Source organism: Arvicanthis niloticus, chromosome 6 (assembly GCF_011762505.2).
Source record: "Arvicanthis niloticus isolate mArvNil1 chromosome 6, mArvNil1.pat.X, whole genome shotgun sequence".
Classification (NCBI taxonomy): Eukaryota; Metazoa; Chordata; class Mammalia; order Rodentia; family Muridae; genus Arvicanthis; species Arvicanthis niloticus.
This window is the reverse complement of record NC_047663.1, coordinates 51347549-51369332: the sequence shown is the minus strand read 5'-3', so window position 1 is coordinate 51369332 and position 21784 is coordinate 51347549. Positions and strand designations below refer to the sequence as shown.

Genomic DNA, 21784 nt, shown 5'->3' with positions numbered 1-21784 from the left:
CCTGTCCCTTTCTCTTTGCCTATTTTTTCTTTCAGTGTTGAAGATAAAACTGGAAGCCCCAAACAAAGCCAAGCTACAGTGCCAGCATTTAGATTTTTGAGAACTAGTATTCTAGGTTTGCCTTGAATTTGCTATGTGGCCCCTAGTGTTAAGGTTACAGGAATACATCATTGCCTGTTTCTTCACCTTTTTTAGTTTGTTTGTGGTTTTCTTCTTTAGAAACAGGGTCTCATGTAGCACAAAGCAGCCATGGACTCATTGTTTACCTTGAATGACCTTGAACTTCTGATCCTCCTGCCTCTACCTGCTAAGCTCTAGAGTCATAGGTGTATGCCAAAAGGCCTTGTTCCCATTCCTCTTTGTCAGTTTGTTTTGTTTCTTGAGACAGTTTCACTATATAGTCCTGGCTGGCCTTGGAACTGACTCTGTAGACCAGGCTGGCTTTGAACTCCTAAGTGCTGGAATTAAAGGCATGGACTTTTTATTTACTTTACTTGCAAGAAGAGTTCCCCAATGTCTCTTCCAAGGTCTTGGAGGCTGCTTTGTGGGAAATGGGAAACAGTTTTCACCTTGGTGGGCACCTGGGTACAGTTGAGAGAGCAAAGATCAGGAAGAGGGCCAGGCACGGTGGTGCATGCCTTTAATCCAGCACTTTGGATGTAGACTCAGATTGATCATCTCTATCAGTTGGCCATGCATATGCCCCTAGCACCTAAGCAGAGGCAAGAGGATCAGAAGCTCAAGTCTCCCACTGAATGTGGAAACCACCGTTTTGGTTAGACTGACTGGCCAGCAAGGCTATGAAACTGGGATTTCAGATCAAAGCCACTGGCTCTGGATTCTCCATGGGTGCTGGCAAACTTAGATCCCCACTGGCTTGCCTAGCAAGCGCTTTACCAACTGAGGTGTCTCCTCAGTCTTCCTTTCTTGCCCTCAAGACAAGGTTTCAACTCAGGCTGGTTTTGAGCTTGCTGTGAAGTTTGACTCACTGTATAGCCCTGTCTGCACCAGAACTTCACATGTAGAACAGGCTGACCTCTAACTCACAGAGATCCACCTGCTCCTGCTTCCAGAGCACTAGGATTAAAGATGTGCATCACCACACCCAGCAATGCTTTTATTCTTTTTTTTTTGGGGGGGGGGGGTGTGGGTTTTTTTTTTTTTTTTCAAGACAGGGTTTCTCTGTGTAGCCCTGGCTGTCCTGGAACTCACTCTGTAGACCAGGCTGGCCTCGAACTCCAGATCCTCCTGCCTCTGCCTCCTTCAGCAAATCCTACCGGCCTGCACCACCAGTACCAGCACTTTTATTCTTGATGGAAGTCTTTAAAGTACTCAAAAAAAAAAAAAAAAAAAAAAAAAAAAAAAAAAAACCCAAGGTAAATCTGTCATGACACACTTTCAAAGTTCCCCAAATCCCTTCAGAATTTCTTTCATTAAAAAAAAAAAAAAAAAAGAAAGAAAGAAAAACCCTTTAATTCTTTGAGCCAGGCAGTGGCAGTACACACCTTTTGATCCTAGCACTTGAGAGGCAAAGGCAGATGGATCTCTGTGAGTTCAAGGCCAGCCTGGTCTGCAGAGTGAATTGCAGGACAGACAGGGCTACACAGAGAAACCCTGTCCCCCAAAAAACATTTTTTAATTTATTTTATGTATACATGAGTACACTGTAGCTGTCTTCAGACACACCAGAAGAGGGCATCAGATCCCTTGTAGTTGCTGGGAATTGAACTCAGGACCTCTGGAAGAGCAGTCAGTGCTCTTAACCATTGAGCCATGTCTCCAGCCTATCCCCAGCCCCCAAATTTTTGAAATTAATTCTTTGAGAATGATGTACAATGTGTTTTGAACACACAACCACTACTCCCTAATCCACCCTCCACACTTTTACGTGTGTGTGTGTGTGTGTGTGTGTGTGTGTGTGTGTGTGTGTGTGACATGTGTGCAGGTATCTGCATGTAAGCCAAAAGAGGACATTTGATTTCCTTGAGCTGGAGATATAAGCAATTGTGAGCCACCTGATGATGCTGGGAACTGAGTTCAGGTTTTCTGCAAGAACAGGCAGTGCTCTAACAGCTCGAGCCATTTTTCTAGCATCCCAGAATGAGTTTCGATTACTTGGCTTATGAGTTTTCCTGATCTCCCTATTCCAGCTTCATGTCATCCCTAAGTACCAATAACACACCACTTACTCCACAGAAACAGAACTTCTTACTGGACCTCAGCCATACCAGGCCCCTTGATAGCCCCATTTCTTAGAGGATACTGTTTCCCCCTTTCCACTCCAACCTCTCATCTACCGCAATAACCCTTTAGAATTCAGTTCAAGAACCACTTCCTCCAAGAATCCCTTTCCTAGGGCTGAAGGGAAAGCTCAGGGGTTAAGAGCACTGACCGTTCTTTCAGAGGACCCTGTTCTATTTCCAGCAACCACACTGTGGCTCAAAACTGCCTATAGCCTCAGTCCTAGAGGATCCACTGTCTCCTGTAATCTCCATGGACAACGCATGCACATCATTCACAGACACATGCACAGACAAAGTACCCTCACTCACCAAATAAAATAAATAAATCGTGGTGGGCAGTGGTGGTGCACACCTTTAATCCCAGCACTCAGGAGTCAGAGGAAGGCAGATCTTGGTGAGTTCGAGGACAGACTGGCCTACAGAACAAGTTCCAAGACAACCAGGGCTGCAAAGAGAAACCCTGTCTCAAAAAACCAAAAATATAAATAAATCTTTAAAAAATAAAATTAAAAAAAAAAAGCTAACAACTTTTGAGTGAGAGAACATTTCACTTATCTTTCTATCCATAGAGCCTAGCACACCTAATTGATAGAGACAGAAAGGCTGAGGGAAGAAACCAGGACATGAGAATTAGCTGGGCTCAGGATCAGGAAGCCTTAGGAAGAATGGCTTAACACGCCAAGTCATGCTTTCCTTGGGAGAGGTTGGTCATCAAAGAACCCATGACTATCCAGTATGAAGGAACACACTTGAATTCTCCCCATCACCACCTGGCCCAGGGCCAGTGCTTAATAATAAATTCTTATAAATTCAGTAAGTCCACCAGACTGTCAATTAAATCAGACAGGTCTGAGTGGCTTTGGGCCACCAGGCTGTTTCACTGGTGGCTCATACCTTTAATTCCAGCATTAGGGAGACAGAGGCAGTGATTCTCAATTGGGGGTGGGGAAGACATGTCTGGCTGTTCTTCTTCAATAAGCCAATTAAAAGTGGTAAATCAAAAAAGGAGATTTATTCAATGTGGCCACATTGGGAAGAGTGACAAAGAGATCCAGCAAGTCCCCTCAAGTCGGTTTTCAAGGTGCTGGCACAACATCAAAGTTTAAACAGAGCAAGGTTAGGCACATCTAAGTAGCACCCCCCTACCCCCGTCAAGGTGTGTGGTCACTCCCACTACTGACTCTTCATTATCTGGGCTGCAGTCTCATCCTGTAAAGTGGTCTGACAAGTTGTTAGAACTGTGTAAGATCTCTTTCTGGAAGACAAGTTCCCCCTCTGGCGGGTACCCTTTCCTTCTCTCAGCATGAGATTCTCATTTCTTTGGCGGCCATTGTTTCAATAGTCTGATAGTCAAGACTGAAGAGATACAAGTGTCTCTTTAGACTTCATTTTTGACAGACCTATTACACCAGAAGATCTCTATGAGTTCCAGGCCAACTTGGTCTATACTGAGACCCTGTCAGAAAACAAGTCAATAACCGCCTCTTTCCACCCACGATCTGGCCTGGCATTAGGGCCCTGGCAGTCAGACTAGACCAGGTAGACTCGGAAGGGCGAGGCCGCGCTGAGCATCCTGGGAATTGTAGTGTTCGCTACAGTGGCCTATGCGCAGGCGCACATTAACAGGCATTTCCGGGCCTTGGCGCCACACCTCGCAAAAGACGGCCTGCGGGGCTTTCCACTGGAACGATGGCTACCTATAGCCTGGCGAACGAGCGGCTGCGCGCCCTGGAAGACATCGAGCGCGAAATCGGCGCCATCCTCCAGAACGCAGGTTCGGGAAGCGAGGAGCGGACAGCAGGGTGGGAAGATCAGCCCGGACTGGACCCTTAATGCTAGCCTTAGGGCGGGGCTAAGTCTGCAGCCCTTGTCTAACACCGCCCTCTCCCCGCCCTGGCAGGAACGGCGATCCTGGAACTGTCCAAGGAAAAAACTAACGAGCGGCTCCTCGACCGGCAGGCGGCAGCCTTCACCGCTTCTGTGCAGCACGTGGAGGCAGAGCTGTCGGCTCAGATCCGCTACCTCACTCAGGTGGGTGTGTTTAGAAAGTGTTGGGCGGAGCCCCAGCTCTGCACCACCGCCCTAGCCTTAGGGATTCCCTGAGCGTTAGCTTCGTAAGACTGCCTCTTACGCGATAGTCACTTTCATTTCAGGGCTGGTTTAGTCTTCTAAAAGCGAAGGATTAAAAATGTCTAGGGTATATAAACGATACCCTAGCCAGACCACTTGGCACAGGCCTGTATTCTCAGCTGTTTAAAGAGGCTGAAGCTGGATGATCACCATTTCAAAACTTGTCTGGGCAGTTCAAACCCAGTAGGTAAAAGAGAGGGTTGGACCTCTGTGTTAGAGCACTTGCCTACCATAAAGAGGCCCTGGTACTGAACAAAACAAATACATAAATAAAACTGAAGCTACTGAACTTTGTTCCCAGAAACTTGGCTGGATGTCCGGTGTGAGGCACATATGCTTTAGGACTAAGAAAAGGGACAGCACTAAGCGGCTTCCAGAGAACTTACCACTGTTTACTAACATTTGTGGTGTGCTGGGCACTCGGCATTATCTTATCCTACAAGTCTAGAAAGTACTTGCCGTGGTCCCTATCTCAAAGATTCGGTTCACACAGGTTAAGGTCTTTTGCCTTAGAACACTGAGTTACCAGACAGCTAATGTAGATCAAACTTGGGAAAGATATGAGACCAGAGACCTGATACCGCCTGGTTGGGTGGTGAAGAGAAGCAGTAATCCATTGATTGATCTGTCTTGTAGGTGGCCACAGGGCAGCCGCATGAGGGCTCCAGCTACTCTTCCAGAAAGGATTGTCAAATGGCTCTAAAGCGAGTAGATTACGCCCGCCTCAAGATTAGTGATGTGGCAAGAACCTGTGAACAGATGCTGGAGAACTAAATCAGGATGATCCAGTGTGACCTGCACCAGAGACTGGTAGGATGGGGAACAGAGTAATATACACATGCCCTCCTGGTCAACTGGTCAGGGCAGACCAGAGAAGGCAGAAGGCAGAACTGGAGAATCCAAAGCCCGATTGTACACACAGATCTCTTCTGGCTCCTCCAGCAAGACGGCCTTGTTTTCCACTACGCAAGCTCAGACAGGAGTCAGAGGTCAACTCCCAACCCACTTCCTCATGTGCGCTCTGCTCTGGGGTTTCAGAAGACTTGGCCCAATAACAATAAATATATTCTTATAAGCACAGCATGGTGGCCCACACCCTTGGCCCCCATACTTGGCATGTAGAGGTGGGAAGGTTGCTGTAGTTTGAGACCAACCTGGGCTAAGTACATAAAGAGACCCTCCTTCAAAAAGAGAAGTTATGTTCCTCGTTGGAAGAAACAAAACAGGAACTAAGCTAAGTATTGTAATAATAAAAGCTGTCATTTTTTTTTTCTATAAAGCCCAGACTGTCTCTGTCTCTGTCTCTCCCTCTCCCTCTCAGTGTATATGAGGGATCTGAGACAGCATCAGTGTAGCGGCTGTGAGGAGGGGGTGTGAGGAAGCCCAGGCTTTCAGTATGGGATTGGAGAACAGCTGATGGAGTCTGAAGGGAGACTGGTGGCCAGAGGACACCATCAGCAGTTCTGAGGGGACAAAGACCTAGCATCTGCAGAAGTCAATAATTCTAAAAAAAATTTTACCTAGATTTATTTTATGTGTACGAACAATGGTTTTGCCATCATATATATATATATATATATGCACTGTATAAAAACCTGGTGTCTGTGGAGGTCAGAGGAGGGTGTCAAATCCCCAGGAACTGGAGTTTCGGATGGTTGTGAGCCACCATGTGAGTCCTCTAGAGTCTAGAACTATTACTCTAACTTGCTGAGTTATCTCTCCAGCCCTCAGCCAATAATTCTAAAAGTAATCTTTAGTATTACAGTTAAAAACATAGAATTTGTCTAGTTTATTGTTACACAGCGTAAAAAGCAGACACTTTTTAAAATTAATCTGGTAGTGGGCAGGTCGAACCTAGAACTTCACACATGCGAGGCAGGCACTCTACCTCAGGGCTACACTTTTGAAGCACATATTTGAGAGTATTACATTTTATTAGAGGCAGGGGAAAGGCTAAGGGCAGAGGGGCTATTCATATATCATTAGTTGTAAAGAGTGGTTCTCAAGGGCAGTCCTTCAGTCGCAACACTGCAGAGGCAGGCAGATCTTTCTGAGTTCTAGGACTGTCAGGGCTGAATAGTGAAACCCTGTCTCTTTAAAAAAAAAAAAAAAAAATAGTGTTTAGTCAGTGTAATCCCAGCACTGTGGAAAGTGGAGGCAGGAGACCTAGGCTTATGTAGTCATGTACATAGGGAATTTGAGGCTGTCTTGGACTAAATAAGATCCTGGCTAACCAAAAACCTGAAAACTCATACCTTATTTATGAAAGTAAATGAGGACAGATGTGGTAGCATGTATCTCTAATTCCAGAATCTAGGAGGTAGAGGCAAAAGATCAGTAGTTCAAAGCTGTCCAAGTTATATGTATATTGGCACTTTGTCTCAAAACAGCATAAGAAAGAATGAGCTCAGGTTGGATTCACTGATGGAGCTAGCCTGCCGCCCTGTCTGCCACCTCTCCCACAAGCTTCCACTCTTGCTCCAGGCGCTGGGGTCTTGGTTCAGCAGGTGTATAACAGAGCTGCAAACCTGGAAAGGAGAAAGACATTGGGAGATGCTCTCTGAGATGAAGGAGACTTGAGGCAGGACATGAGCTAAGTGGGGGAATCATATTCCTAGGCATTAATTAATATTAAGGCCAAGTCCATTCTGGCTGACTCTTCCCTCACAGCCCATGGAGCTGACAGCCTTCCCAGGAAGGCCCAGGTTGGTGGAGGTGAGGGTGAAGAGTCCTGGTTACCTGCAGAGCTCTGCGGTGTCACTCTCTTGTTGCACACCATATAGACCATGGCTGCCATGAGAAAGAAGACAATGGCCAGGAGGGACAGCACGGGTACCAAGGCTGGTGTGCCTGCTCCTGGTTCTTTTTGCTGTTTGTCATCTTGCTGTTTCTCTTTAGCCTCAGGCCCAGCTTCCAGACCATAGCCTAAAGGAAGAATGGTTGTTTCCCAGCGGTGGGTGAGCTGTTTGTTCAAGGACAGCGCTCCCGATGGAAGAGTGGACTGCTGGGTGCTCTGAATCTGTGCAGGGGTGCTCGTGTCTGCAAGCGTCCCCTCTGTGGCCTCAGGAATCTGGGTACTAGCTTGAGGCAAATGTTTTTGGTGGTGGGAACTCTTCTCATGATCAGTTCCACACTCTGGAGAGAAAACAAAAGATCAATTACTAGAATGGCTGTAGAAGTATCTTACATATCTTCAAGGTATGGCTATCTCACACACATAGACACACACACACATAGACACACACCCCACCACCCCTCCAACCCCCAAGGAAAAAAAAGGCAGATTAACAAGAGAAAACCACAACAAATTCAAAGTTTTATGGGACACAGGAACCTCCAGAATAAAGTACAGAGAGAGTTATATTGTGCTTAGACTGGATTAGGGATGGAGGACAGTTGTAGAGAAGTATGAGTGGATATAAGGGTTCTGATTAGTGTGGTAGTGAACAAGGGAAGTCATTGGAAGGTAGCATGTTTTAAATCTCCAGTCCCCCGACTCCACCCCAGGGTAAAGCAGGGAGAGGACCAGTGAAGCTTTGTCAGATTCTTTTTGGCCTCCTTGTCCTAGCCAGAACTGTGATCACATCAAAGTTTTTATTCCCCTGTTTCAGGTTATGTCATAGAATTCCTTTATGGCCAGCTGTCACAGAGAAAGGTAGAGGAAAGTCAGAAATTCTGATTTGCTTTGTTGGGTCTCCCAACTGCTAAAATTCCCTATTTGGGTATCATGTTCTGTCCCCAGCAGAGGGAAGGGCATGGGTAGCATCCAGGGGACAGCTCAACAGCTGTGGCAGAGTTCTTGCCTAGCATCTATGAGGTGAGGCCCCAGTATTGTGCAAAAAGAGTTTGGGGCAGAGCAGCTGAAGGCCAGGGGACGAAGACAGTGGCAGAGGGACAGACAGGGACAAGGAAAGTCACAAACCACCAGATGCAGTCACAAAGGCAAGCAGGTATGCTACACTGCATGGGACTCCAGATGCACTTTAACCCTTGTCTACAGCCTTCTGGGACTCTCTTCAGAGTAAAAGGCCCAGGGTATCTGAGACGGTTGAAGAAAACAATGTAGTCTCTGTAGCCTGAAAGGCAGTGAGTGGGGTACCACTGATACCAGGTAAACTAATGAAGAAACAGTTCCTGGTTTTTGTTGTTTTAAGACAGGGTTTCTTTGTGTAGCCTGGCCATCTAGAACTAGCTCTATAGACCAGGCTGGCCTCCAACTTACAGAGATTGCCTGCCTCTGCCTCCTGAGTGCTGGGACTAAAGGCCTGGCATCACTACCTCCCGTACATGTATTTTCTTTCACAAGAAAATTACCATCTGCACATGAAAGGTGTTACAGCTGAAGGCAAATTGTTTGAAACCTGGCTTATGTATACTTAAGATTTATTCATTTAATTAATTGTTTGTTTGTGTACCTTGAAAGAAAAAAAGAACAATAAAATATTGAACTCAGAGCCAGGTGGAGGTAATGCACGCCTTTAATCCCAGCACTTGGGAGGCAGAGACAGGTGGATTTCTGAGATCGAGGCCAGCCTCGTCTACAGAGTGAGTTCCAGGACAGCCAGGGCTACACAGAGAAACCCTGTCTCGAAAAAAAAAAAAAAAAAAAAAAAAAAAAAAAAAATTGCCATTAAAGGTGTGTGGAGGAATTCTTTCAACTGCGACATGTTTATTTTCATCATTAAGTATTAGAAAATGAAAATATTTTTATTTCAATTAAAATACAGCAGTGAAAGCCAAGCCTGTTGCAGAGTCCTATAATCCCAGCCACTAGAGAGACTGAGACAGGAGGATAGCAAGTTCAAGACCATCCTGATCAACTTAGCCAGACCCTGTCTAAAAATGTTTAAAAAGCAGGAGATAGCTCAGGGACAGAGTACTTATTTAGCTTGACCAATCTTGAGTATAGTTTATATTATAATAGTGACTTCAAGAAAATATTAAGTCATAGCATATGTAGTAGAACAAATTGTCCAAACCCAGGAAGATGACGGTAAATGATACTGGGAAAACAGACACTTAAGTGACAGTACTTCAGGGAAAGTTAGAAGATTCTAAACAGAAAGTACTGTGTGGCACAGGCAAAGGGGATTGTAAGATGGCAGCCTGCACCCTGATGCCCCACTGGAAGACAGAAAAGACTCTCACCTTTATGCTCAAAGCAGTTCACTAGTTCACGGACCCACTGGTCTCCGCTTCCCCCACACACGCTCTGGGACTGCAACTGGAACCTGTAAAATGGTAAATCTAGTCTCCTGGCCACTCCTTCCCTTCCTACCTTTCCTCATTCCAAAGGTGTGAAGTCACAGAAGGTGAGCCCCACTACGACTGGAAATCCCCAGAGAAGTAAAACTAGAAAGGAACCAGGCTCCCCGACTTGGACTGGGTGTTCAGATCGATAGTCCCACAACTGCCCTCCCCAGGGAGGGAAAGAGATGGTACCTGATAAAGAATGGACAGCGATGGAATGCTTTCAGGTATTTTCGGATATGATCCAAACTACCAGGCGGTATCGGCTTGCCAGAAGGAATTCTACGATCACAGAAACAACTTCCAGAGACACTGCCTTGGTTGCCATCGCCTAAATGGAAAAGTTATCAGCCTGGTTTGCAGACTGAGGAATCTGCCATTGTCCCCAGTCTAATGCCAGACAGACTTTCCCTAGTCACCGCTGCAGCCCTTGATAGCTCTGGGCTGAGTTCTTAATCCCTCGGAGTGCCCCTCTTGCAGTTTCCATCAGGGGCCCCAGTCCCGCCCTCCTGACTAACCTGGCTGGGTCAGCAGCGCCAACAAGAAAAGGAAGAGCGCAAGGGGCAAGGGTCCAAAGCCCCACCTCATCTCAGGCCTCTGCGGAGCTTGGGACGAGTTCACCTAGCCGACATCCAGCTGATTCTCAATAGCTTTCGCTTCTTCACCCTGACTGATATTTGGCGGAGGCGCTGATCCCTGTGCCAAGCTCGGGAGGGGATGGGGCGCGAGGTGGTGGAGCCTTCCGTCCCCGCGCGCTGTCCCGAACCGACCTTCTGGTCAGTACCGGGGAGCCCGTGCTGCGCTCAGCTCCCAGTCGGGGTGGGGGTGGGGGACACACACCCCTGCCCCCGAAGGCGGAGCTCCTTCACCCGACTCTAGACTCGTAGCCAGCAGTCAGCCAAGACTATCTGACAAAAACGAAAGAAAACCTGAGCTGTAGAGCCAGAAGAATCCGAGTGAGCAAGCAGTGGTCCCGGAAGAATGACTCGGTTGGGTTCGGGGATTTCAGCCCTCTTGAGCGGTCATCTGTCTGTCTGCTGGTTTGTAAAGTGGATGACCCTCTAGATTCTTTCTCTGGCCCCAAGATGCTTTCACTTCCCTGGACCGCTGGGTCTCAGTAGGATCCAGTCACATGGCCAAGATCAAGCCGTCAAGGAAGTCGGAATGCCCAAGCCCTGGTCAGGTACTGCCCCTAAGCGTGCCACTCAAGTTATGAGCTGTGAGCACGAGTACCTCTGACGTCACGACGGCCCTCCAGCACGAGGTATTTACCTTCGAAAAGTGGTGGCGGCTGTAGGTACCGGAGGAGAGGAGGTGGGTTTACTGGGGCTCACACCAAACTGTTCCAGACCTAAAAGATGCCTCAGTACTTACTTTCACATCTGTTTCCCACGGTTCAACAGACCCCCCAGATTTCCCCCTTCTCAGCAAGCCTTTCTCCATAGGATTAGCCTCACCTCATGTCTTCCCTTAATTCAAATCTCACTTTAGGATTTGAATCATTGAGTTTTGTGCCCCTGGGTACAATTTCATCCCTGAGTACTCCCCTTTAACCCCAAATACCCACTTTCCAATCTAACCTCCCTCCATCCTCGGTCCTGCAAATCCTAGTCTCAGCTCCTATACTCCTCTGTAGATCTTACCTCAAACCCACACCCTCCTCCCTTTTGTGACCCAGCCCAAAGCCTCACCACTCCCCTGATCCTCATCGTTATCACAGATCCCTTTCTGCTCAATCTGGGTTCAGGCCCTGTGTATCTAAAGACATGGAGTTTGTGTCTGGATACCGAGATGAGTTCCTCGATTTCGCTGCTCTTCTCTTTGGCTGGTTCCGAAAGTTTGTAGCAGAGAGAGGGACCATGGGGACCAGCCTTGAGGGCCGATGGCGTCAACTGGAGTCTCAGATAAGGAGGCTGCCTCAGGACCCTGCCCTTTGGGTGCTCCACGTCTTACCAAACCGCAGTGTGGGCATCAGCCTGGGGCAAGGTGCAGAGCCTGGTCCTGGGCCAGGCCTAGGGGCTTCTCGGCTCCTGGGAGATGAGCCTCCGCTTCACCTGCGAGACCTGAGTCCTTATGTCAGTTTTGTCAGCCTAGAGGATGGGGAGGAAGGGGAGGAGGAGGAAGATGAGGAGCATGGAGAGGAGAGACCAGGCACAGAAAAGGCAGAACCACAGGAGGGCGGGGAGCCAGCCCCTCCAAGCAAGGAATTCCCCCAAGAAGCAAAGCCTGCTCCCGAGTCAGGGGTGACCCATCAGGAGGCAAGTTGTGATGAAGGCTGCAGAGAGGAGCGACCAGAAGATGACAGGGTGTCTGAAAAGAGGAGAGGACGGAAGAATGGTAAGAACCCAGGATGGCCCTACCCTGTCCCCTGTCTACACACCTTTCTGAAGTCCCCCTATGTCACTCAAAACCCAAAGAGGAGTTGCAAACTGATAACCTTCATGCAAATCTGATACCAGAAGCTGTTTTCATCTATCACAGTGTGGTTTTATTTTGTAATCTGAATCAGCATCTAAGCATTATAAGGGGTGAAAGTCCAGAAACCTTGCATCCTAAGGAAAATACCCAGGTTCTAGGGCTGGAGAGATGGCTCAGAGGTTAAGAGCACTAACTCTTCTAGAGAATCCAGGTTCAATTCCCAGAGCCTACCTTCTGTAACTCCACTTCCAAGGGGATCCAACACCCTCTTCTGGCCTCTGCATGCATGTGGTATATAGATATACAGGTGGAGAAAATACCCATACATGTAAAATAAAAATAAGTCTAAAGGAAGAAAAAGCCAGATTTTGGTAAGGTTCCTGTATTTCTTGCATTTTAGCCCTGCATAGCAGCTGCTCACACTCGATAGGAAATGCCTCTTTTATCTTGTCCCTTCTATTCATTGAGGTCACTTGCCTGCTCTCTCAAAGGCACCTAAATTCACTGTGTTTGACTGTGACTGCCTGGCCCCTACTCTCTCCCCCAAGTCTTCCGTCTTTCCGCAGAGGCTGCCCCCCTGCACCTCTCCTGCCTTTTGTTGGTGACAGATGAGCATGGCACCATCTTGGGCATTGATCTGCTAATGGATGGAGCCCAGGGAAGTGTAGGCCAGAGCCCAAGGACTGAGAATCTGGCTCCTCGGGCCTATGCTCTCCTTTGTCATAGCATGGCCTGCCCCATGGGCTCTGGAGACCCCCGCAAGCCCCGACAGCTTACTGTAGGAGATGCCCATCTGCATCGGTACAAATATCTAGTATCAGAGGGTAGGGGGGTGTGGGATCTGAACTCCTGAGCCATTTTAGCCTGATGTCACCTTCATTCCCTTCCAGAGAGCTGGAGAGCCTGGTCCCAAGGCTGGGTGTGAAGTTAGCAAAAACCCCAATGCGAACATGGGGTCCTCGGCCAGGGTTTACTTTTGCCTCCCTTCGGGCTCGAACTTGCCATGTTTGTCACAAGCACAGCTTTGAAGTGAAGTTGACACCCTGGTGAGCACCCACAAGGCTGGAGTCAAGACTTTAGCAGTTGGTCAAACCAATTAGAAAAGCAAACCAGGCCAGTGGGGGTCCCAGCAGATGAAGGTGGGAGGGTAAGAAAGGGTAGGAAAAACAAGTTATGAGCTGTTAGTTAAAGGCTCCAATACAAGGAGGGTAACTGGCATATGGGCAGATGTACAGCCTACAGGACGTGAGAACTAACACTAGGTGCCTATGATCCCTGTGTCACCCAGCCCCCAGTGCAGTGCAGTCTTGTACTGTGGAGAGGCTTGTCTCCAGGCTGATTGGCGGCGATGCCCAGATGACGTGAGCCACCGATTTTGGTGCCCAAGGCTTGCAGCTTTCATGGAGCGGGCAGGAGAACTGGCAAGTTTGCCTTTCACCTATACTGCAGGTACCAGAAGAAGGTCAAAGTGGCAAGGAGGGGACCCTGGCACCAGGTCTTTGAGACAGGATCCAGGGCTTGAAGGATACATGTTTGAAGTCTACATCCCTGGGATACAAGATGGGTGCTGTGTATTTGGGATTAGGGATTGGAAACGGTACCTGAAGCAGAAGAGTAGATGACAGGGTCCCTACAGAGATTGGGGGATTTGAGGGCATCAATTCAAGTGTGTGCTGCCCACTATCCAGTCACGTGACCTCAAATATGTCACCTAAGCCAGGCATGGTGGCACACTCATAGCCCTTGTGAGGCTGAAGCAGGAAGACCATGAGTTCTGCACTACATGAGACCTCGTCTCGAAAAAAAAGACAAAACAATAGCTGGCCCAGATAGGACATACCTGTAATCCCAACACTTTGAAGGTGGAGACAGGACTGGGTGTCCAGAGCCATCCTCTGCTACATACTGAATTTAAAGCCAGCCTGTGATACAGGGATGCCGTCTCAAAACAAAAATTCTTCTTCAAACCCAAGTTTCCTCATCTGCAAAAGAGAAATGCTAGCAACTATAAAAATCACACTTTTATTTCAAGGGGATGGAAGCTCGCTGTCCCTGAAACATGGTAGGCATTTTCAAGTGAAAATTCCCTCCCTAGGAATTCCTAGGCCTAAAGTCAGGGTCCTTAGGGTTAGCAGATGACAGGTAAAGCCCTGGGGCGTAACCACCAAGCCCTCAGTCCTCACCCCATCTCCTGCAGAGGTTACCAGTGAAACCTTTAACAAGGAAGCTTTCCTGGCCTCTCGAGGCCTCACTCGTGGCTATTGGACCCAGCTCAGCATGCTGATTCCAGGGCCGGGTGTCCCCACGAACCCCTGGGGCAGCACACCATCCCTCAGCTGCCTTCTCAATGGTATGTGAGGCCTATTGCCAGGAATGGACTCTTAAGCCTAGAGGGAAGGTTAGGGGACTAGGAGGATAGACCAAGTCCCATATAACCACCTCCTACACACACCAACCCTATACTAACACAGTCAGGACTATTTCAAGCCTTTCCAGACCACAGAGGAGCCATTTCTGCCTGATCCATCCAGTAACCCTGTCTCTAGACTAACTCCAATCCTGCTACAGCTTCTGTCCTTCTCCCAGGGTGTACAGCTCTTATGGGAGGAGCAGGGAGATGAGGCAGGTAGAGGTTTACAGGCCCCTGGGCACTGCTTTTTCTCATCCTCTCAGGTGATCCTTACCAGCTTCTGCAGGGAGATGGGCCTGCCTTGATGCCTCCAGTGCCCCTAGACCCACCCAGGAGCCTCTTTGGTGAGCTGAAGGGGTCCTGAAAGAAGTAGGAGCTAGGACAAAGATCCTAGAGGGGGTGGCAGACAAAACCTGGTGCCTAAACAAAGGGGAGTGCTTTAGAGGTTGGGGGGGGGGGGGTCCAGGTCTGGGATCCGGTGGCCCATCAAGACACTCTCCCCAGGTTCATGGCAGGATTACTACACGTGGCGGGGCCTTAGCCTGGACTCCCCCATGGCTGTGCTTCTCACCTACCCACTGACCGTGTACTATGTCATCACCCACCTGGTACCCCAGTCCTGTAAGGAGTGCAGATAGGACCGACTGGAGGGTGTGGGGTGTGGGTGTGGCTGTAGGGTAGCCCATATATGTTTTTTAATGAGTTCACCTCTCACCAGTCCCTGAGCTCAACATCCAGAATAAACAGTCCCTGAAGATCCACGTGGTGGAGGCTGGCAAGGAATTCGATCTTGTCATGGTGTTTTGGGTAAGTCCTCACCCTGGAGAGTGTGCACTGAAAAGATGGACGTAGACATACAGTGGGGCCCAGAGCTGACCTTCTCTCTGTCTCTAAGGAGCTCTTGGTCCTTCTCCCCCATGTGGCCCTGGAGCTACAGTTTGTGGGTGACAGCCTGCCACCTGAGAGTGACCAGCAGCATTTTACTTTGCAGAGGGTGAGAGCAAGAGAGGGGCCTGCTCTTCAGCCCTGCCTCTGGTAGCCTCCCGGTGGGACCCTCTCCTTCCCTTCCACTTTCCTCCACTTTCCTATATTTCCCGGTGCTTCCATTATCCCGTGGCTTCCCCATACCTCTCCTGACCCCACAGGATGGCCCTGAGGCGTCTGTGCGTCCTGGTTCTGGAGTATCAGCACGGCTCAGCTCTGGGACTAAGGAGAAGGGAGGTCGAAGGGATCTGCAAATCAGGGTGTCTACCAGGCCCTATCACCTGCTCCAGGGACCCAAGCCTGACCTGGTTATTGGTAAGAGCCTGGCCTCACCAATGGGGATCTGGGAAAGGTTTAAACAAGCAAGCAAACAAACAAACAAAAGAGAGACCTCAGAGGCCAGCGTCACAGCATCATCCTCTCTTGGCAGGATTTAACTCTGGCTTTGGTCTCAAGGACACATGGCTGAGTTCTCTACCCCGCTTACAGGTGGATAATCTCACCTCCCAGCTCCTTCCACCACCCCTAAACTGCTCCATAGACTTGGGGAGGACCTCTCCAGCATCCTGGTCCCTTCTGGGAGGGTGGGTCTTGGGATATACCCGAGAAAAGGAACCTCCCGGGGAGTGTCTGAGGACCTACCCAAACCTCAGTCTCTCCGAGTGCCAGCTTTCTTCACTGAGAGCAGCGAGTACGGCTGTGTGATGGACGATCAGACCATGGCAGTGGCCACAGGAGGGGGCACCAGCTCGCCACAGCCCAACCCCTTCCGCTCCCCATTCCGCCTTAGAGCAGCTGACAACTGCATGCCGTGGTAAGGGCGGGCCCAAGGCCTCCTATTGCCCTCTTGACCTGCGATTTCTGCGCCGCTCTACATCCCAAAAGGTCTCTGTATTCCTGGGACCCTCTTCGCCCCAGCCTTACACGCCTCTCTCTCTGGATTCATTACTTTCCCGCTTCCTTGCTAGTCTAGACAGCCTCCAACACAACCTTTTAGATCCACTCAATCTCTCTCAACTCATCGCCCTACACCTGAAAAGACTGTTACTCTTTTTTTTTTCCACCCCTGGGGTTCGAAATCAATCACCAGGCTTAGCAGCAGGTGCTTTTACCCGCTGAGCATCCTCCAACCACCACCACCTTGGAGCTTTTCCGTGCCCTGGGCAGCCTCACCTGCTAGGATGCCTGGCCCTGCCCTTGACCACGCCCTCACCACTCCAGGTACTGCAACGCCTTCATCTTCCATTTGGTTTACAAGCCTCCCCAAGGCGGCACCGTCCGATCGGCTCCCGGCCCTGCTCCTCGACCCCCAACTCCGGCTGCTCCTCCTGTCCCGGCTCGAAGGCGCCGAGGAGAAAAGAAAGCTGCACGCGGGTCCCGCCGGCGCAGATGAGAGCGGAGTTGGCAGCCGTCCATTCCCAAGCATGCTTTCTAAAGGAAAACATTCCAAGGCCCTGGGAGGACTGATTGTCGGGACACGAAAGGTTAAATAAAATTTCTTGTTTGAAACCTCTGAGTTATTGACTCTTTAACTTCACCCTCATGATTGGGTCATTATCCCGGGAAGGAAGATAAGGATTTAGGGGTGACTTTCTCCGGGCCCCCTTCATTCTGCTACCTGGAGTAACAGCGAGTAGGATGTACAGCCTTCCCTGGTAATCCCAAACCCCCCTCTCAGTTTGTATGTTGTTAAGTAATTTTTCTAGGCTGGTAACATCGGACTCACCCGCCAAGACAGCGAGAGACCAAAAAGTGGCTTCCCTTAGCGGGACTGGGAAGTAGACGGTCTCCTCTGGACATAAACCACACTTGGTTTGCAGTCAGTTAAGAGCTTCAGGGGGTAAACTCCTCTTTCTCATTCTTCACAATCTTACTGGACCAGAACCTAGACCTCTGCCAACATCCCTTCTGTGACCTCTTTTTTAGGTTGGAAGTGAGGTTTGCTAGATAGAAATAGGAAGGCAATTATAACTGTGTGGGGACCCAGGGCTGATGGGGGAGCTATATTACAACAGGGCCATGCAAACCGAGGCTGGCTTTATAAGATTTCTCCATAACCAATCAAGAGCACTGGCAACTGTCCTTTGTATCAATATAATGGCGTCTCCACAAGCCAGCAAGATGGCTCAGCAGGTAAGGGCACCTGCCGCAACGCATAATAAAATCTGAGTTCAATCCTCAGGACCCACATGAAAGAAAAGCAGTTCTTGAAAGCTGTCCTCTGTCGGCATGGGCACATGCATACACACATCACCATGTCATTAGCCTTGCAGAACGGTTGAAAGAACTTCCTAAAGCCAGGTGTGGTGGCTCACTCCTGCAATGCCAGCACTCAAAAGCCTGAGACAGGAGGATTCCCTTCAGTTCTAGAACAATCTATACTACAGTCTTTTTAAAAAGGTGCCAGGAGTTTGGTATTCTCTTTCCACCATGTGGGTCCTAAGAAAGGAACTGAGGTATCAGGCTTGGGCAAGGGCCTTTAGCTGCAGAGCCATGTTGCCAAATCCAATAATTTCTTAATGTAATGTCCTGTTCACATTAAAATTCCTTTGGCAAATTCAAATATACCTTTAAAGTTGATTTGTTCCGATCAAGAAATAATGAGACCTGGGTATGATGGCAGATACCTGTTATCCCAACATCTGGAAAACTGAGGCAGGAGGATCGCCACAAATTATAACCTGAAGTACATAGTGAAACTTCACTAAAAGAATGAAAGGGGGAACCTGGAGAGATGGCTCAGGGGTTAAGAGAATCTGTTCCTCTTGCAGAGGACCCAGGTTCCATCCCCAGCACCCCCATGGTGGTTTACAACCATCTGTAACTCCAGTTCAAGGGGATTTGACATCCTCTTCCTCCCTGGACGTCAGGCACACAAATGTACACAGACATGTATGCAGGGAGAACATGGACATAGATAAAAAATGAATAAATATAATTTTTAAACATTCCTTAAAAGGAGAGGACTAGGACAGGCTGCCTTTGGTCATGTCTCTTCAAGTTCCTGAGTCTATAGCAGCTTTCTTATCTCTCATTTTCATAAGAATTTAGGAAACCTGAATCAGTTTGTCCCCCGGAATGTTCCTCATTTGGGCTGATTACTTCCTCAGGGTGTTTTTTGTTCTTTATTTACGTATTTAATTTCCATTAACAGGTCCTTAGATCTAGCCGATTGACAGCGTGTTTTCACATCCTTTTTGCCAACCTCTACCAGCTAAGCTCATGATGTCTAGCTCTTCAGGCCCCTGGAGCCAGACACCTCTAAATAACAATATGCGTTCTGTCATTATGGAGTTTCCCATTTTGTTGCTCAATTACTATTTCACTTCCTTAGGGAGGGAGACATTTCCTGAGTCATACTTGATAGCTATACAGACACATTCCCCAAGCCCTGAAATACCTTTTATTTCCCCTCACCCACACTTGTTATTCCTAGTCTAGTGACACACCGACCAAGGGTGGGTCCTACTTCCGTCTCTAAAGGTCTGGCGGGGCACAGAGCTGGGAATGTATTATACTGTTTATCTAACTCCTCCCACACACCCACGCTTTCCACTCTTCTCCCACCATAGCTTCTCTCCTTGTTTCAGTCTCTGTAGCCAGAGAGGAGAAGCCTAGTTTCGTGGTAGATTGAAGGGAAACAAAGTTTCAGCGTTCCATCCCCAACCAAAAATAACCTCCAAATTGCCGGCCAAAAAACAGACAAAGCAGGGCAGGATATGTTATCTAGAAGCCGTGAGATTGCTAAAGACTTCTTTATTCATTTTCATTTTGTTCTGATGACCTGTTCACTTTTCTCCCATGAACAGACCCAGTCCTTTTGTAGTAAAAATGTTCCATAGCCAGGCAGTGGTGACACACACCTTTAATCAAAGTGTTGAGTTTGAGGCTAGCCTGGTTTACAGAGTGAGTTCCAGGACAGCCAGGCTCACACAGAGAAAACCCTGCCTCCAAAACCAAGTCTCATAAGCAAACTGCTCCTTTATGGATTCACTTCCCCCTGAGCAGGGTTTCATGCCTGTTACAGTATAAACTGAGAAGACTGAAGCCACAGAGCCTCCAGTTGGAAGCCAAGTCCTGAGAAAGAAGAAGAAGGAAAAACAAAAAGGAAGGAAAAGAATAAACAAAACCAGGGGCTGGAGAGATGGCTCAGGAGTTAAGAACACTGATTGTTTTTCCAGAGGTCCTGAGTTCAATTCCTAGCAACCACATGGTGGCTCACAACCATCTGTAATGGGATCCAATACCCTCTTCTGGTGTGTCTGAAGACAGCTATGTTGTACCCATACAGGTAAAATAAATTGATCTTAAAAAAAAAATAAAATAAACAAAACCAAACCTGAAAACGAATTTTTCACAATGTATAAATTATGTCAACTTCAAGTTAGAGTGTCCATAAATCTATGTCAGAACAGAGCCATAAGCATCACTTTGTGTGTTATCTGATGCTTTAGGACACAAATGCAAACCTTGACTACCCCACCTGTGCTGTGATTTGGATGTGAAATGTCTCCCTAAAAGTCTCAGCTTCCAGACTTTGGAAGGGATTAGGTGGCCAGAGCATTGATGCACTCAATGAATTCCTTGATGCATTCTTATGAGTGAATTACTGCCAGATGATGAGAAGTAGGAACAGAGCTTTATTGGAGAAAGCAGGTCCATGGGGACATGTCTGTGGGCGTCATGTTGTCCCAAGTCCCTCTCTGTCTTTTTCTGCTTCCTGACTGCTTTGAGGTAAGCCGCCAGCTCCACAGGTGCTCTGTGCCAGGATGATCTGCCTCACTTCAGGCCCCAAAGCAATGGAGACACAGATCTTAGAAACCTGTAGACTGTAAGCTCCAAACAACAACAACAAATCCTTTGTCCCTTAGTTGTTTACCCGAGTATTTTATGTGATGTCAATGAAAAGTCTACCATAATTTACAATAAGAACCCTGTGACTACAAAAGCTGAAATATTAACTGGCCTTTTGCAGAAAAGGTGTGTTGGCCTAATCTAGGGTAGGATTTTGGAAATGTGGGTTTACAATATTTCATGTGAATCAGAAATCCAATTAGTAGGTCTCAAAACACATCCTCAGTGGGCATGGTGGCACATACCAGTCATCCTCACACCTGGGAGACCTGGGAGGTTGATGGCTGGAAGATCTGGACTCAAGGTCACACTCAGGTACATAGAACTTGAGGCTAGCTTGAGCAACATGACATTTTATTTTTATTTATTTATTTTTTATTTTTTGAGGCAGTGTTTCTCCATGTAGTCCTGGCTGTCCTTGATTCTGTAGACTCACTCTGTTGACCAGGCTAGCCTCAAACTCTCAGAGATCTGCCTGCCTCTGCCTCCCAAATGCTGGGATTAGAAGTATGTTCCAACATTGTCAACTGAGACTTTAAAAAAGAAAAGAAAAAAATAAATAGAATCTAATGAAATAGAATAAAATTAAGTATTAATGTGTATTATATGTAGTAGTAGTAAAAATACTGTTCTGGTTCACATGCATATGCTCCCACCTATGTATACTCCGTGCATTGTGATGTAAAGTGTGTCTCTTGATATAGGTCATGGCCTGGACAAAACAGACAAGGAAATCAGCGCTGTGTGACTGGTGTGAGGAAAGAACTGAACCGAGCTCTCTGAGAAAGAGGGGAGGCACCAAGACAACCTCTGGGTGATCAGGCAAGACCTCCAGGAGGACTGTCTGTTCCGGGCCCCTTTTCGAGTCCCCTTCGCCCGAGAAAGAGACACGTGAGGCAGTGTTCGGGTAGTTACTACAGCGAGGCTTTATTCTTGTATCAGCAGAAGCAGAAAGACCCAAAGCCCGGGAAAGGCACTGCTATATGTACCCTAGAGTGGCGTGTTCACTTCTGATTGGCTGTTCACTCATCACCCCATATTACACCCCGGGATGGGCAGTGACTTTGGCGAGCTTTTGCCTTTTGCACCTGTGCAGTTAGTTGTTTACTTGTAGGAGCACAGGATGCCTGCGCCATCTTGTAATGGCGAATGTTGTCACGCTCATTGCGGCTCCTAACTGTCCTCGTAAGCAGTGGCCTGGGGACACCAGGGAAAGGAAAGAAACGTGACAGCCATACAGCATGTGCAAGAGCCCTAGAGCCAAAGGAGAAGGAGGCAAAGCACTCAGAACAGATGACAAGAAGTTAAATCTGGTTGGAGTTTGAAACCAGGCACAGCTCTCCCCTTCTACCCCTTTACTCCCCCCCATCCCTTGCCTTCTTTCCCTTTCTCTCAGAGTCTCAGCTCTATAACCACAGGCTGGCCTTGAACTGTGGGTTCTCCTGCAGATTTCAGGTAGGCCCCACCATGCCAGGCTATCTGCCCCACCACCACT

The 21784-nt window shown here is 48.2% G+C and overlaps 3 protein-coding genes and 1 long non-coding RNA gene across 6 annotated transcripts; 2 read left to right on the top strand and 2 right to left on the bottom strand.

The window, feature by feature from the left end:
* The first annotated feature begins 3854 nt into the window (after positions 1-3854).
* Med11 (mediator complex subunit 11) lies at positions 3855-5644 on the top strand. Its single transcript, XM_034506324.2, has 3 exons — positions 3855-4017; positions 4144-4274; positions 5010-5644. Exons 1-3 carry the CDS (start codon positions 3933-3935, stop codon positions 5145-5147), a joined length of 354 nt encoding a protein of 117 aa, XP_034362215.1. The 5' UTR covers positions 3855-3932; the 3' UTR covers positions 5148-5644.
* Positions 5645-6147: 503 nt separating this feature from the next.
* On the bottom strand, positions 6148-10287 carry Cxcl16 (C-X-C motif chemokine ligand 16). Its single transcript, XM_034507892.2, has 5 exons — positions 10142-10287; positions 9816-9954; positions 9522-9604; positions 7113-7508; positions 6148-6901 (listed from the first exon to the last, which is right to left on the bottom strand). Exons 1-5 carry the CDS (start codon positions 10209-10211, stop codon positions 6804-6806), a joined length of 786 nt encoding a protein of 261 aa, XP_034363783.1. The 5' UTR covers positions 10212-10287; the 3' UTR covers positions 6148-6803.
* A 466-nt stretch (positions 10288-10753) lies between these two features.
* Zmynd15 (zinc finger MYND-type containing 15) lies at positions 10754-16948 on the top strand. Of its 3 annotated transcripts, XM_034507891.2 has the most exons (14): positions 10754-10887; positions 11371-11960; positions 12608-12842; positions 12932-13087; positions 13330-13490; positions 14239-14391; positions 14715-14795; positions 14956-15072; positions 15170-15258; positions 15347-15445; positions 15597-15750; positions 15866-15924; positions 16089-16249; positions 16657-16948. In XM_034507891.2, exons 2-14 carry the CDS (start codon positions 11390-11392, stop codon positions 16826-16828), a joined length of 2208 nt encoding a protein of 735 aa, XP_034363782.1. In that variant the 5' UTR covers positions 10754-10887; positions 11371-11389; the 3' UTR covers positions 16829-16948. The 3 variants fall into 3 exon arrangements, with proteins under 3 accessions (XP_034363782.1, XP_076792560.1, XP_076792561.1); XM_076936445.1 differs by lacking the exon at positions 10754-10887 and having other exon boundaries at positions 11027-11960; positions 15350-15445; XM_076936446.1 differs by lacking the exons at positions 10754-10887; positions 14239-14391 and having other exon boundaries at positions 11027-11960.
* Positions 12142-15701, bottom strand: LOC143442766 (uncharacterized). The gene is made up of 4 exons (XR_013111232.1): positions 15580-15701; positions 15160-15285; positions 13882-14023; positions 12142-12386 (listed from the first exon to the last, which is right to left on the bottom strand). It is a non-coding gene; the product is annotated as an uncharacterized LOC143442766 (long non-coding RNA).
* Positions 16949-21784: the final 4836 nt, after the last annotated feature.